Source organism: Rhinolophus hipposideros (assembly GCF_964194185.1).
Source record: "Rhinolophus hipposideros genome assembly, chromosome: 11".
NCBI classification, from domain to species: domain Eukaryota; kingdom Metazoa; phylum Chordata; class Mammalia; order Chiroptera; family Rhinolophidae; genus Rhinolophus; species Rhinolophus hipposideros.
In genome coordinates this window covers 82,127,493-82,142,408 of record NC_138057.1, presented here as the reverse complement: position 1 = coordinate 82,142,408, position 14,916 = coordinate 82,127,493, and the positions used below count along the sequence as shown (strand labels likewise).

The 14,916-nt window shown below is 64.5% G+C and overlaps 1 protein-coding gene across 8 annotated transcripts; it reads left to right on the top strand.

The window, feature by feature from the left end:
- Window positions 1–1,322: 1,322 nt before the first annotated feature.
- EGFL7 (EGF like domain multiple 7) lies at window positions 1,323–14,547 on the top strand. 8 transcript variants are annotated; one of them, XM_081067147.1, is made up of 11 exons: window positions 4,568–4,708; window positions 6,327–6,417; window positions 9,890–9,921; window positions 10,128–10,249; window positions 10,387–10,503; window positions 11,756–11,871; window positions 12,082–12,177; window positions 12,308–12,472; window positions 13,185–13,249; window positions 13,840–14,002; window positions 14,184–14,547. In XM_081067147.1, the coding sequence occupies exons 1-11, from the start codon at window positions 4,601–4,603 to the stop codon at window positions 14,204–14,206; spliced, it is 1,098 nt and encodes a 365-aa protein (XP_080923273.1). In that variant the 5' UTR covers window positions 4,568–4,600; the 3' UTR covers window positions 14,207–14,547. The 8 variants fall into 8 exon arrangements, with proteins under 8 accessions (XP_080923275.1, XP_080923274.1, XP_080923279.1 ...); XM_081067149.1 differs by lacking the exons at window positions 4,568–4,708; window positions 9,890–9,921 and adding an exon at window positions 1,323–1,587; XM_081067148.1 differs by lacking the exon at window positions 9,890–9,921 and having other exon boundaries at window positions 4,527–4,708.
- Window positions 14,548–14,916: the final 369 nt, after the last annotated feature.

Below are 14,916 nucleotides of genomic sequence, written 5' to 3'. Positions count from 1 at the left end.
ACGCGTTCATGCGTGTGTCTGCCAAAGGCCGGCAGTGTCCAAAGCAGCACCGTTGGTAAGACCCAAAGCCAGCCATGCTGTGCACGTAAGTTGTGGCATTCTCCCAAGGGACGAGCAACAGCCACCAAATCACAACAGCACAGACGGGTCTCACAGATGCACCATGGAGTGGCACAGGCCAGACACAGCGTGGGCACCACCTGACGCCATGGGCTTAAACTTTGAACCAGACAGAACCACACTGCAGGAGTCAGGGGAGCGGCTCCTGGGCCGTGGAAGCGGGACCCAGTCTCTTGGCCGGGTACCGGTTACATGGGCGTGTTCACCGTGTGAACATTCACAGGGCTGTGTGATTCTCCACAAAGTGTTGGCTGCAGTGCTTGTTTGCAAGCCACCTCCGGGTGGGGGGCGTCTGCAGGGCCCCTCAGCACCTATTGAGGAGCCAAAGGGGCGGCTCTGTCCCAGCAAGGGCAGGCAGGGAGCGAGAGACGAGGCCCTGCTCCGTGGAGCTGGCGCTCAGGTGCCGTGTGAGGTTAGAACTCAGCCCAAGTGCCGTGGGAAGTCTTCAGGGGAGCTTAGGCAGGGATGTCACATGAGCTGATGTCACCCTGCCCAGAGCTCCCTGACAACTGGTGTGGGGAGAAGGGGTGCCCACCAGGTCGAGGAGGAGACCGTCCAGGCGGGAAGCGTGGTGGCCTGGAGGGCAGAGCCCACGGGGATCTGGGAACAAAGGATGGGGTGTGGAGGTCAGGGTTGGCTCCTGGTCTTCCACGAGTGGTCTCCAGGAAGCCAGGTGGTGGGGGCAGCAAGGAGAGGGGGCCTAGGGTTCCCAAGAGTGTCCCGGTGCCCAGGCACCCTGAGCTGTCCATCGAAGACTTCTGTTTCCCACTGGCCAACCCTGGACGAGCATCTTCCCCTGTGAGCCTCAGGCACATCTTCTGAAAATGGAAAATTCTCAGCTCAGGGGTGTTATGTGAGCACTGAGCATGGTGCCCGGGTGCCCAGCAGGGGGCACTTCTAACAGACACGGGCAGGAGTCAGGGCAGTGGGGCGGGGGGAGGAGAGCTGAAGACCCCAGGCAGGCTGGACAGACCCCAGCTCCCTATCGAACCTGTTCCCTTTGGGACCTGGCCCCATTAGGGGTAGACAGATCACCTGGCCAGGTGTGCCCGAGCCTGGCCACCTCCCTTGCAGCCCCCACTGGGATGGGTCGCTGGACCAGGCCATCCCTTAATGAAGGTTCAGCCACATCTGGCGTGAGGCTGGGTCCAGCCATAGTTGACAGAGCCATCCTGTTCCTGAGGCCAGAGACACTCGGTGTTGGGGGGGCGGGGGTTGGTAAACAGGAAGCCCCATCTCTCCCAGCAGCTCCGTGCTCCGCTCTCCCCTTCCTGCATCCCGGCTCACACTGCGCCTGGTACCCCTCCGCCTCAAGCCGCCTGAGGTGCCCACACTGGTTTCTGCTGGGGACTTGGTTCACCTTCTCCTGGGGCTGCAGAAGCCGAAAGCTTGGCTGTAAGAGGTCCCAGGAGGGTCCCAGGGGGCCGACCTCTGCCACTCACCACCTGACCAGCACACTCGGGGACGGTAAGGTAGTAGGACCCCTTCCCAATCAAAGTGCTCTGGCAGCAAGGAGGAACCTGCAGCAGTCTCACCCTTCTGACCGTGCAGCTGTGGGGAAACTGAGGCCCCGTGTGGGCAGAGCCTCCAACGGAAGCAAAGCTGGCACCAGAGTACCAGGGCCCCCGCCTTAGGTGCCACACTCAAAGCTGGTGGGCCTCCAGGCCAGGCCTGCGAGCCGTCCAGGTGTGGACAGCCGGACCGTGTGGAGGTCACTGACCAGTCCCACCAGGTGGCCACCTCCGTGCTGGGCCTGTGAGGCAGGGCATGCTCTGCCCTCTGGGGACATAGGCCTGGGTCAGAGGCGCCACTGACTCCTTCCAAAAAGGACTTGGGGAGGGCAGGTAGTGTGCTCGATGAACCTGAACAGACGCTATCAGAGTGGGGAGGAGAGCCTTCCTACGGGGAGCGGAGGGTTCTGGCCTGCCCCAGGTTGAGCCCCCTCCAGCCTGGAGCACAGAGTAAGTGAGCTCCCACCACTCCAGCACCCCGAGGGGCCCAGGGGACAGCAAGTGCCACTTTCTCCTTCCAGGGCCCCGGGACCCTCCTGCAGTCTGAGAGGGTCAGACAGCACCCATCTCTGTCCTCTGCCTGCACCCACACCCCCTGTCCTGGGCAGCCCCTCCCTGACATGCCCTGGGTTGGGGCAGGACTCCAGCCGGGGACCTGAGACAGTGGGACACGGTGGGGTTCTAGGCAACTGGACAGGGCGAGGCCGGTACCCTGCCACCCTGAGCCAAGGCCTCTCCTCCTTGGATTGATTGTGGTGTTGTTCCAGGGGGGGGCTGGGGCAGGGCTGGTCAGGAGGGGATCACAAGCAATGGTGGACCCCCTAAACAAATGGGCAGCAGGCAGGGCTAGCTCCCACCCCACGTGGCACCCAGGAGCCGGAATAGGAAGATGGACCTTGGCAGGACCCAGGTCTCTGCTCTCTCTCCTGTCTGTGCCTGGACTCACCTCTGTGCACTGGGGCACCTTTCCAGAAGGTTCCCTAACATGCCCCAGCTTTAGAGGGAGGAGTTTGGCTGATTATGATTAGCTACTCCCAACCCATCCTGTCCCCTGGCATGGATGGGTCTGATGCCTGGTGGGAGGGCATAAGCAGGCATCTGGGTGTTCACTGAGCAAACAAAGGAGGAAAGGAAGGGGCTGTTCCTGTCCTGCCCTTCCCCCCTGCTTACCTGGCCAAGTCTCTTCCCTCTCTGGGCCTCAGTTTCCCCATCTGTACACAAAAGGGGCTGGATCTACCCAGCCCTGATGTCTGCTGCTTCTTCCACCCAGGGGCACAGAACAGATCCCTGGGCCTGGGGTCTGGGTCGTGTGGGCACCTCCTGTGGGGGAGGAAAAGCCCAACTTGGCCCTGTACTCTGGCAAGGACCTTGGCAGGATACCCCAGCCCTCTGGGCAGATGGGCCCTCAGATGTGTGAGCAAGGAGGCCGAGTGAGGCAAGGGGTGCCCAGAGTGCGGCCACTGTGGGCTGGTGGGGAGAGATGGGGGGATGGGAGGCTCTACCTGCCAGCTCCAGCCTCTGGGCAGGGGGCACCTCGGCAAAGAGGCCTCCAGGCCCCTCTCCACTCAGACCAACAACAGCTCAGCCCCAGGAGCCTCCTCAGCCATCACAACAAGCCTGGTGACTGGCACCTCTCTCGCCCCCATGGAACAGATGGGGAAACTGAGACCCAGAGAAGAGAAGCCCCTGGGTCCTAACCACAGCCCTGTGCCTATGGGGGTGGGGAAGGGAGCAGGTCCCTACTGACCAGGGGACCTGCCAAGCATGGGTGAGACCCCTCCTGCTCTCAGGATTTCCATGGAGAATTTCCCAAGCTGCCCCGCCTCCCTCTTGGCCTGGACATCAGCTGGATGGGGCTGGAGAGAGGTGAGGGTGAGTGAAGGGGCTCAAGGTCACAGAAACTAAGGGTGTCTCTGGCTGTGGATAGGAGGGCTGACCCCAGATCAGGGTTTGTGCCCCAGGGCAACCCTGCTTGCTCGGAGGCCCTCGGCCAACTGTGTGGTCTGGGTGGGTCCTCAGCAGCTGCCCAGCTCCCTGTGGGCACCTGCCACCCACCATCACAGCCTCTGATGCTCGGCCTGCAATCTCCCAGGACCACTTAAATGAGGAAACGGCAGACCAGAGTTGGGGGCTGGACCACCCACTCACCTGAGGAAGCACCCCCTTTGGCCAACTGAAGGTCCTGCATTCCTCCACCTCCATCCCACCCCGCACCCCTCGGCCTGCTGGAGGCTGAGGAGGTCCAGAGAAGAGGCTTTGCCCAGGAAAGCACCCCTGGTGGTACACCTCCAGGACTCACTGTCCCCTGGGCAGCCCTTTCCAAGGGACACAGTTCCATTCCTAGAGAGGGCCCTGAGCTGATGTCTGCCCTTCCCTGTCACGCCCCACAGCAGCTGTTCTCAGACCACCCAGCCCCCTTGTCCCTCCCCAGGTCTCCTCTGGCTGGGCTCCCACCCCGTGGCACACACATTAGGGGGTGCTGGTGTGTGCTCTGGGGGAGAGCCCAGGGTCACAGAACCAATGTCCCTTCTGTGGAGACACACTAGATGGCCTGAGGTCCCACCAGCCTGGTGGACCCATGGTACTACAAAAGCCCTGGTGCCAGCCACATCTTCTGTCACACACAGGACCAGCTGGTCCCAGGGTCAGGAGCAGGGCTGTGGTCGGCCAGAGCCTGGTCTCCGGCTGCTTCAGGGTTGGACTCTGAAGCCCCAGGGGGACGGGTCCCCCAGCCCTCCCTCGAAGGCCCCCCCCCGCCCCTCGGCCTCCTGTTTGTGCGCCGACAGACCCCATTATCAGTGGAGAACACACACAGGAAATCCGGTGGGGAAGGGCCCACCCCAATCCTGATTGCCACGGGAGGGAGCATAAAAAGCCGCCCTTCCTTGCCCGGGAGGAGCCTCCCTGCCCCACGACGGCTGTCCTGCACGCACGGCTGAGATGGAGGCTCCAGCAGACAGGCCAGGCGGATGGCCTCTGGAGGTGTCCCGGGGCGGCTGGCGAGGGGCAGGGTCCACCCCCGGCCCAAGGAGGCAGCTGTGGTGGCCATGGCCCAGCCCGGGCCTGGGCAGCGTCAGGTACGGCAAGGGCGGCCTTGGAAGGGCAGGAAGCGGGCAGAGCGGGGTGAGCGCCTCAGCTCCCAGTGACCATGGCACCTGTGCCAGCTGTGGACTCTGCTCTCCAGTGCTGTCTCATTTTCCCCCTATTGGTGCCATTCCCACTGCTCAGAGCACAGTCAGGCCCCTTGGCCACAGGTGCCCACTGATGGTGGCCCAGTCTGGATTGCGGGCTGGTCTGCCTGACTCCAACACTTACCCCTGGGCAACCTGGCGGCTGTCATGATCCCTGGAAAGAGAAGGCACGTGCAGCTGGCACCCTTCCCTTCCTGGCACCCCTCCTTCTGGCCATACTCTGCTTCCAGGAGAATCCCAGCTTGGCTCTCCTCTCAGACCCAGATGTCCTGAGGGCATCCCCCCAGGAACCCTAGGTCTCCTGGAGAGATCGGGGAGGGGTGCCCGTGGGGGGCAGGAACCCCAAGGCCAAATCTGCAGGCAGGATGAGCAGTGCATGTTGGGGGCACGGAACACAGTACCAGGAGTCTCCTCCTGCTTGCCTGGCTTCGGGGGTCCGCAGGCAGAAGGTCCGCGTGGTGGAGTGTGGTGTGAGCACTCTGTCAGCCCACCTAGGACCCTGGGGCAGTGCCTGTTCTCCCTCTCCCCCACCCTACCCAGAGTGGCCCAAGTCCCCACCCAAAGCCCCCAAGCTGGAGCGGGGGCCTTCCCAGCCCCAGCCTCAGCCTGCTGCCATCTCAGGTCCACACCAGCAGCCTGTCTGAGGAACGCCCATTTTTTAGATGTGGGAGCAGAAAATGAGGCCTCAGCCCTGTTTAGTGGCAGAGTAAGGACAAACTGACCCAGCCCCCCAGGCTGTCCTTTCTGCTCAGGCAAGAGGTCAAAGGGTCAAGTGACCACAGCTTCAGAGACTGGATGGGGGCAGGAGACCGGGTGAGGAAGCTCTCCCCCTGAGTCGCAGCTCTTAACCCTTTACTGCCTGGGGCTGCACAAGGGCTTCCCTGCCTGGGTTGGGGCCAGAAGACGTAGGGTGCTCAGAGGCAAGACCCCCCTTTCCCATCACAGGCATCCAGCAGCAGCTGTCCCCGCTGTCCTCAGGCCATCTGCCAGGGGTATCCAGGGTCTCCTGGTCTGGGGCAGTGGCCATTGAAGGGCAGGAAGGAGAGGCCTCGTCCTTGGGGCCCCTGTACAGCCAGCTGGGTCCCCCCCGTTCAGCTCCTGTGCACCAAAGGAGGCCCAAGCCTGAAGTCTCATAGCTGCTCGCTCTGCAAGAAGGTGCCTTCCTTCCTGTGAACCTGCAGGACCTTCTCCCAGCACCAGGGCTTTGCAGAGGGACTGTGGGCTATAAGCAGAGCGTTTCCATCCCTAGGGCGCCTGGGGCAGGAGGCAGCAGTTCCATCTGACAGACAGACGGAAACCTTGTCTGCTACCAGGCTGAAGGTGTGAGCGGTGGGCAGAGCTGAGAGGCTCGTCAGCTTGGGCCGTGATGCGGTGGGGGTCTGTAGGGCAAGTGCAGGCGAGGTCCCGCAGCAGCATCAGGGCTGGCCCGGGCCCCTTTCCCAGCCCCTGGATGCCAGGGTGGCCGGGGCTGTGTGCTAACCCACACCGTGTCTCTGACCTGCAGACCCCAGCACAAGGGAGGCGCAGGTTGCGCCCACCGTCCAGAAGAGCAGCTGCCACCAGTGTCTGGGGCATGAGGGAGACCCCTTCTCCAGGTGAGTATCCACAGCAAGACCCAGGGGCTCTGGGCAGCGGCAGGGGGCCCGGGCTTGCCCTTCACCTGTGCACAGGCACTTAGGCGATCAGGGCCCAGGCTTGAGTTCCAGGGCAGAAGCTGCCAAGAGGGGAAGGCCAGGGCCTCAGGCAAGGTGACGGCTGTAATAATCACGTTAGAAAACGACCACAGTGGTAACAGAGTTCCCAGGTAGGGCATGCCTGCACCTGGCTCCAGCTGTGCCAGCCGCTGTCTCTCAGTGGGCACTGCTGCTTCTAGACAGTCTGCCACGTGGGGCTGCGTTAGCACATGTTACAAATGTGTAAATGGAGCTGAGGAAAGGAGAGACCCGCCCCAAAGTCCCCATTGGTGACCATGGAGTTGGGGGGACTCCCTGGGGGCCTGAGGAGCACACTCAGGGGTGGTCCTGACTGTCCTGAATAAGGGGGTGCTAACCTGACACCCTGGTTGGGAGGGAGGCCTGGTGTCACACGAGGACCCAGCCGGCTCTGCGGGACTCCCGTGATCTCATGGGAGTAAGGGGTCTCCACACTTCGGGGGTCATGATGCCCACCCTACATGTGGCTACAGAGCCTCAGTCAGCTTTAGCCTAACCCCTGGTGCCTAGTGAACTGGCCACCCCCCGCCCCCACCGTTGGTGCTCAGCTTGGGGTGGGAGGGGCGAGAGCGAGCCACCCCGGGCCAGTGTGGCTCCCCAGTGCGGATCCCCAAGGGGCCTACTCTCAGTCCTGGTCCCCTGCGGCGGGCGGCGGCGCTCTGAAGCCGTTGTGCGTCTGGAGCCCCGAGTTGTAGCTGAGTCACTGCCCGGCCCGGGGGCACAGTCCCCTGCGGGGCCTCAGTTTCCCCATCTGCGCAATGGGGGCGGGAGGGGAGGCTGGGGACTAGGAGCCCACCCCGGGGCGGGGGCGGGGCCGGGGCGGGCCAGGTGGGGCGGGGCCGGGGCGGGGCAGGGCCCGGGCCCCTCGGCGCGGTGGCGGCGGCGGCGCTTGCGCGCCCGGATCGGGCGGTGAGTGCGGAGGGAGCGGGGCGCCGGGCCGGGGGCGCGGGGAGCGCCGAGGGTGGGGGGCTGCTCGCCGCTCAGGTTGGGGCGGGGGAGGTCGGGGACCTAGCGGCGAGCGGAGCTGGGGGGCGACGCCGAGCGACGGCGGGGAGTCGAGAGGTGAGCGGGCCAGGGGCGCCAGGCGCCACAGCGCAGAGACACGGCCCCCAGACCTGGCCCCGGGTCCTGAGGCTGGGTCTGCAGAATGGGCCCAGCGGCCTTGGGAAACGGCGCCCCCTGCTGGTGACGGGCGCCGGGCCGGGCCGGGCCGCGCTGGGCGCCGAGGTGGGGAGCGCTGCAGCCCCTCATCCGGCATCCGGGCCCTGCGGGTCCTCCAGGGCCTGACTCTGGGCTCGCAGGCCCGGGACCCCACAGTCCAGGCCAGCCGAACCTTCTGCGGGGCGGGGAGGGGGTGTCACTCCACCCTCACTCCCACTCCCCCATGAAGTCGGCGTGCAAGGGGAAAGGGGGGCGTGGGGCGGGCAGTAGAGAGGGCACAGTGAGTCAGTCTTGTCTCACCCCCACCGTGGGTCCTAACGTGCAGAGCACCCCTCCTACCGGGAACCCAGGGCCGTGGGGCTGCGGTGGAGTCAGGCCCCTCCTTCTGCAGACCCAGCGTCCCCGGGGTGTGGGGGGGGTCTGCCCGGCCAGGTGCGAGGGAAGGTGGCGGGCAGGGCTCACGCTGACACTAGGAGGGAATGGGACACTATTGCTTACGGAGCTGGCGGCCCGTAGCCACCCCGGCCTGGTTGTCCCGCCCCAGCAGGGCTGCAACACCAAAGGGAAATAAGAATCTGCCAGGCCAGCGAAGGCCAGGCAGTGCCATCAGCTTCCTCCAGTCTAGGGGGAGAGCATGACTTTCAAAAACTGAGTCTCCTTTTCTGAAGCACGATTCCTTTTCTAGGCCGCTTGGATACGTAGGGAAGGTACTGGAACGGGGTTTTTGCAAAGGGCAGTTACACCGGTACAAGCCTGGCATGGCCCTGCCCGGCCCAGCCACTGAGCCCACCCACCCACCTCTGCCTGCCCAGGGCCTCCTCCCAGTGCCACCTGTCCTCACCATGCCAGTGCTGACCTGGACCATCAGGCCCGCCCCCCAGCTGTGCTGCCCCCACGGTCCACCCCAGTCCATCTCCCCACCGGCTCTGATTAGCAGGATGTGCCTCTGCGTGGAAACTGAGAAATCCCCCACTGCCCCCGACACCTCAGTTGCCCACTGCAGTCTCTGCCTGCTCAGCTGCCCTCTGCCCGCCCCTCTCCGGCCCCCCAACAGAATGGGGGGTGCAGGAAGAACCCTCCTCCCGCTGCCTTTCCACCCAGCCCATGGCCACGTGGTGCAGTGGGCTGAACCAGCTGCGTGACCATTGGGACCAGTCATGGCATCACTCTCCCCTCAGGGTCGGGCTTGGTGGGGGCATGGAGGGCTCAGGGACTGCTCATGGTGGTCACGTTTATGGGACTGACTGTCAGAGGCAAAGGAAAGGCCTCCGGACCCCAGTGATGTCTCTGAGGAAACTGAGTCCCAGAGAAGGGGACTACCTTACCCTGACTCTATCCCCCCCCCCACGTTCAGCTTCTCCTGGTGCCTTTCCTACAGGACAGCCCAGGGGCGGGGGCACGGACGCCTGGCCCCTTGGTAGGGTGCTGGATCATGGGGGTGTGGAGCTCCGCAGCTCTCCAGTTCCCCAGCTCCCTGGCTGCACATATGGCAGAATCTTCCCCAGTCCTGGACTGTGGACCGCCTCTTGAGTCCCCGGGCCGTGTTCCAGACCATTAATTCTGGGCTGGGTTTCTCACATGCCCAGGAGTCCTCCCGCCGCCTCCCTGGCTCCCACCCACAGCCAGCAGAGGGACGGGGACCCGATCCACTGGCGTGGGGTGGGGGATGGGGGAGCTGCTCCAGTCCCCCTGCTGGGTGGGTGCCCAGTGGGGCCACTGTCCTGGGCGCCCTGAAGGCTGCATGAGACTCCAGACGGGTTCGGTCCGTAGTATAGGACTCCCCGCCTCCTAAGTGTGGACCCCCACGCCACTTTGAGGACTGGGAGGGCTCATGCATGAAGCGCCTCACCCCTATTGGACTCCCATGCCATGCCGCCTCGACTGGCTCCCCATTTGGCAGATGAGGCACTGGAGGCCAGAAGGGCCAAGTCAGCTGGGCTGGGTTCCAGCTCTGCCCACTAACAGTGTTTGTGGACGGAGATTGGGGTACAAGCGTGCCTTTGCGCTGCCATGACAGGAGGGCACTGAACCCCATTAGGGGAGGGAGAGCTGGTCCCTACGCAAGCCCTGGGCCCCCCCTTGTCTGAGTGAAGTTCCCTGGAGCTTCCGATGCTTTGCAGGCTCACTCAGACCAAGCCCCGACAGGGTTAGGGTGCCTGGGACCCCAAATGAGAGTGCTGGCTTCTGTTGCTAGGCCCCGATGGTGTCGCCTTTCTGTGGTCCCAGGTGAGCTGTACGTGGCTGGTGAGCGACTGGCCTCACTTAGTGAGGCAGGCTGGGGGATGGGAGAGCTGGCACCCACCTGTGGGGCCTCTCCTGCTGGCAGAAGGCTGAGCTGGGCAGGTGTCAGAGCCAAGGGGACAGTCCCCACCGGAGCATGGGCTCGAGGAGGATCTGCAGAGGAACTTACAGGGCTGTGCCTTGTGCTCCAGGCCACCCTGAGGAGAAGGCCATCCTACCTGGAGACACGGGCCATGTGGGGCTCCAGCGAGCTGCTTCTGGTGTGGTTCCTGGTGCTGGCAGCGGGTGGCACCGAGCACGTCTACCGGCCTGGGTGAGCTCATCCTTGAGGCTCCTGCTGAGGGTCCTCCCCACAGTGACACTGAGAAGCCCCTTCCCCAGGTTCTCGGCTCCCTTGGGTCCCAGGGCTGGAAGCCCCCGGCTGACCCACTGGCCTCCCCACCTCTGCAGCCGCAGGGTGTGTGCCGTTGGGGCTCCCAAGAGCCCCGTGTCCGAGTCCTTCGTGCAGCGTGTGTACCAGCCCTTCCTCACCACCTGCGATGGGCACCGAGCCTGCAGCACCTACCGGTGAGTGGTCCCCCCCACCACCCATGAACCCTGGGGCCCAGGAGGGCAGTTCACCCCGAGATGGGAAACCGAGGCCCAGAGCAGCAGGACTCGCGAGATCACGTCCAAGTGTGTGGCAGACACTGATGCCTGTTGGAACGTGGGCAGTCCTGGCCTCAGGAGGGTATCGCGGTGACCTCAAACAGCAGTCCTCCAAGGGCATCTGGTACATCTGCCTCCACCCTCATTTTAGTGGGGGCCCCATCCTGTCTGCTCCCCTCCGTTGCGGGCTGTGAATTTCCCCGCCCCCGGCATCACTGGCTACTGTGCTGTCCACTTGTGATGCTTCCTCCGTCCTGCTCCAGCCCGCGGGGCTCCAGTGGGCACCCCTCTCCCCTTGACGGCCCCCGGGGTCACAGATGGAGAGCCTGCCCCCCGCCCCTCACCAGTACGTTCCCTGCGGCTTCTGTCAGCGGGAGGGGCATCCATCTCTGGTTCTCAGCTGTGGGGCTGTGGCTTAAAAAGATTTTATTTTCTGTAAGGTTCTTTAAGACCTCCCTGGCAGAGGGCGGGGTTTGGGCTGGGGACCCAGGACACGTGCCCAGTGTGGGGCAGAGCCCTAGTTACCTCTGCTCGGGTACCTCAGCCCGAACATAAAACATGCGGAAGTGTCATGTTTCACTCAGCCTGGGTGGCTGAGGAGGGGGCTGGTAATTACAGCCCTGAATCGTGAGCCCTGTCCAGCCTGCTCAGGGGAGGGGGCCTAGGTGGCTCCTGAGCCCGTGATTTGAGAAGTTGGGTCTAGAAGAGCACCTTCAGCAAACTGGGGAGACCAGCCCTGTTCTGCTGGTGACACGCTGCGGGACCTGGATCCCCCTGTTCCTGGAGCAGGAGGCTCAACTGGCGTGGCACGTCTGGGTACCAGCACCCCTTGGCTCTGGGCCAACCACAGCCGGGGCTTCCTGCCAAGTCTTGGGGTCCCACTCATCACCAGAGAGCAGGGTGGGGAGGTGGCTTTTGCAGTGACGCCGAGCTGCCATCCTAGGGGGAGAGGACTTCTGGGGGCACACCTGGGTAACCTTGTCCACTCTGGGGGCGACGTGGCTTCTGTAGGGCTTAGGACCAGATCGGCCAAGAAGGTGGGTGCACAGGAAGGGAAGGTGTGTCTCACTTAGCATGTCTGGGGAAAGCCTGGCCTGGGCCCAGGATACCTGGTGCACCCCGAGGCCAGTCCATGAGGGGCCCCTCTGAGCTGCCGCTGCCCACCCCACAGGACCATCTACAGGACTGCCTACCGCCGAAGCCCTGGGCCCGCCCCTGCCAGGCCTCGCTACGCCTGCTGCCCCGGCTGGACGAGGACCGGTGGGCTCCCGGGGGCCTGTGGAGCAGGTGAGGGCTCCACAGCACCCCGCATGGTAAAAACAGTAGCCCGGTTAGGCAGCAGCCCATCCCACTCTCCAGACCCCAGCAAAGCACCTGCTGCTTCTCAAAACCTGAGCCCAGCGCCTCCTTGCCCTGGCTGCGTGGTGCCCATCCCTGCTGCCACCCGTGGGATCTGGGGAACTTCCTCAGTTGGTGACAGGCCTCCCCCCCCCACAGCAATTTGCCAGCCACCATGCCAGAATGGAGGGAGCTGTGTCCAGCCAGGCCGCTGCCACTGCCCTGCAGGGTGGCGGGGAGATACCTGCCAGACAGGTGAGGCTGGATCCCGCCCTCCCAGAGGGGAAGGGTCTCCCTGTGTGTCCTGGGTGGCCCTCGGATGCGTCGGTCTTGAGGAGGCTCAGTGTGGGCACTGCCCCCTAACTAACAGCCTGTTTGCCCGCAGATGTGGATGAATGCAGTGCTGGCGGGGGTGGCTGTCCACAGCGCTGTGTCAACACTGTGGGAAGTTACTGGTGCCAATGTCAGGAGGGGCACAGCCCATCTGTGGACGGGGAGCTCTGCCTGCCCAAGACAGGGACCCCCAGGGTGGCCCCAAGTCCCACCGGAGGTAAACTCCCCACCGGCCCTACCCTTGCTGCTGGGCCTGGGGGAACAGGTGGGGAGGGCCTGGGGGGTGGACGTCAGCGGTAGGTCTGTGCCGGGCATGGCGGGCGGCTGCAGACCAGCTCCGGGACCTGGCAGAGGTGGGCTCTTCCCCACGGGAAGGACGGGTGGTGGCTTCTCTAGGGCGTGTGGGCAGGTGGCTGGGGCCTCATTGCAGCCAAAAGGGGAAGAAGGCTCGGCCCTGGGGGTTCTGCGTGTGTCCCCGCGCCGGCAGCCTGGAGATGCGCATCTGTGCTGGTGACGGGCCATTATTACTTTTGGTACGCGCTGTGACACTTCAAACTCGTACCGTGAGTAATAATGCGTCGTCGGCAGCCTGGCACCAAGAGCGTGGCACGGACCTCGGCGGGGACGCCCTCAGCATGGTGGGCGCCCTGCACCAAAGGGCTGGTGCGAGTGGGGCCGCGTCTGCCCAGAGCCATACCCCAGGGTGCGCTGAGCTGGCAGGGCCACCTCCCAGACGTCCAGGCCTGCCCTGGGGGACACCTGGGACCCGGGGGGGGGAGGGGCGTGCCAGCACAGCTGGGACTGGAACCCGTCTCCAGGGTTCTGTCCCACACCTGGGCGGGGCTGGAGGCCACCCCATCAGGGGAAGGGGCCAGCGTGGGGTGGGGTGTGTGGGCGGAGCCGCCCCACTCAGCTGCTGGTCTCCCCAGGAGTGGACAGTAAGGTGAGGGAGGACGTGAAGAGGCTTCAGTCAAGAGTGGGCCTGCTGGAGCAGGTGAGGCCCCTCCCCGCCCCTCCCCGCTGTCTCCTGTGGCAGAGACGTCACCCTTGGGGTGGCTGTGGGCTTCAGCAGGGGTGCCCCAGGGGGAGGCTTCCTCGATCCTGCAGCCCAGGGGGCCCTTGGTCTGGGTTGTGTGTGGGATAGAGGCAGCATATGACCGGGGCCCCAGGACAGCAGGGGCCTGAGCTCAGCCCTGTCCCCTCAGGCCACACAGCCCGAACCCAGGTCCAGCCCACCCCTGCCTTTGTCCCTATGGGGACACAGTGCCCCTGTGGGCCTTTCCACGGGGACACTGACCTGACGACCCCTCAGGAGCTCCTGTCCACCCCTCCTAGCCCCCCTGACCTGGGACCCCAGTCCTTGGGGAACGTGTGCGGTCTGCCTGTGGCCAACCACCTCTGGCTCCCCTGGCCCAGAGGCTCCCTCTGGAGGGCGTCCAGGGCCCCGCAGCTAGAGTTAGGTGGGTTGGCAGAGCCCTTGCGGGCCACAGCAGTTTCCTTTCAAGTCTAGTGGAACAGAGGGTGAGGGCCTGGCCCAGGGTCACACAGGCCCTTCCCCACCCGGCCCCTCCGCCTGCCCCACAGAAGCTGCAGCTGGTGCTGGCCCCCCTGCACAGCCTGGCCTTGCGGGCGCTGGAGCACGGGCTCCCTGACCCTGGCAGCCTCCTGGCCCACTCCTTCCGGCAGCTGGAGCGCATCGACTCTCTGAGTGAGCAGGTTTCCTTCCTGGAGGAGCAGCTGGGGTCCTGTGAGTGCCGCAGTCCCCACGCCCGCCGCCCCACCCGAGTTCCCCTGCTAGCTGAGCCACCCAGACAGGGGGGGTGGGAGGAGAGGGTTGGGGCAGCCATAGGAGTGAGAAGGCAGATATGGCTGCACTGGAAGGTGGTGGGGAGCAGTGACCTCTGACCTCACCCCCTATCCACTTGTAGGTTCCTGCAAGAAGGAGGTGTGACTGGCCTGTCTCCTCACCCCAAGCTCTGCACTGCACCCCCCACGCCACCCTCCCCACTGTGCTGGGCAGGACAGGAGGGCAGCTGTGAGCCAAGGCAGGGGAAGCCGCCCCCACCTCTCCTTACTGAAGAAACAGGGCAGAGCGGGCTGAGGCGTCCTGTGAATCCAGCCCCAGCCCAGCCAGACCCCTGCACCCCTGAACTGGCTTTCAGGGCCTGGTGGGGCCATGGCTGAGGGAAGGTACCACGGCTCCCTGCCCAGAGCCTGGGGCTGCTCACTGGGCAGCGTGCTGTGGGGGAGCCCCACCCTAACCTTTGTCAGAATAAAATGAGACTTGAGGAGCTGCTGCTCTATGGATAGGTTTTGGGGGGCATTCAGAAGCTGACGTGCCTCCCCCAGGCCCACGGCCCTGTGCTGGCTGGTGGGAGAGGAGGGCAGCCACAGGGCAAGGAGGGTGGCTCCAGCCCCCTGGATCCTGCTAGGAAGGGTCTTGGTCCCCCCTCTGCAAAAGGGGCTGGAGCAGGTGGGAAGGTGACACTGGCCACAGAGACAACCTCCTCCTGTGACAAGTTGGCCCCACATGCAGCCAGTGGCCAAAGAGCAAATCTCCAGCCTCTTTCCCCAGTGTCTGCCGGACCCCTGGGAATGCCCACTCCCCCCATTAGGTGGACAAACCCACCCTGAACAAAGTATTATAGGATGACTGTGGGC

Bases quoted from the DNA above. Each gene is read 5' to 3' on its own strand.
- EGFL7 (XM_081067147.1), top strand. From the start codon at position 4,601: ATGGCCTCTGGAGGTGTCCCGGGGCGGCTGGCGAGGGGCAGGGTCCAC. The intron at 6,418-9,889 runs GTGAGTATCCAC...TTCTGTTGCTAG, and splicing joins GAGGGAGACCCCTTCTCCAG to GCCCCGATGGTGTCGCCTTT. The intron at 9,922-10,127 runs GTGAGCTGTACG...CTTGTGCTCCAG, and splicing joins TCGCCTTTCTGTGGTCCCAG to GCCACCCTGAGGAGAAGGCC.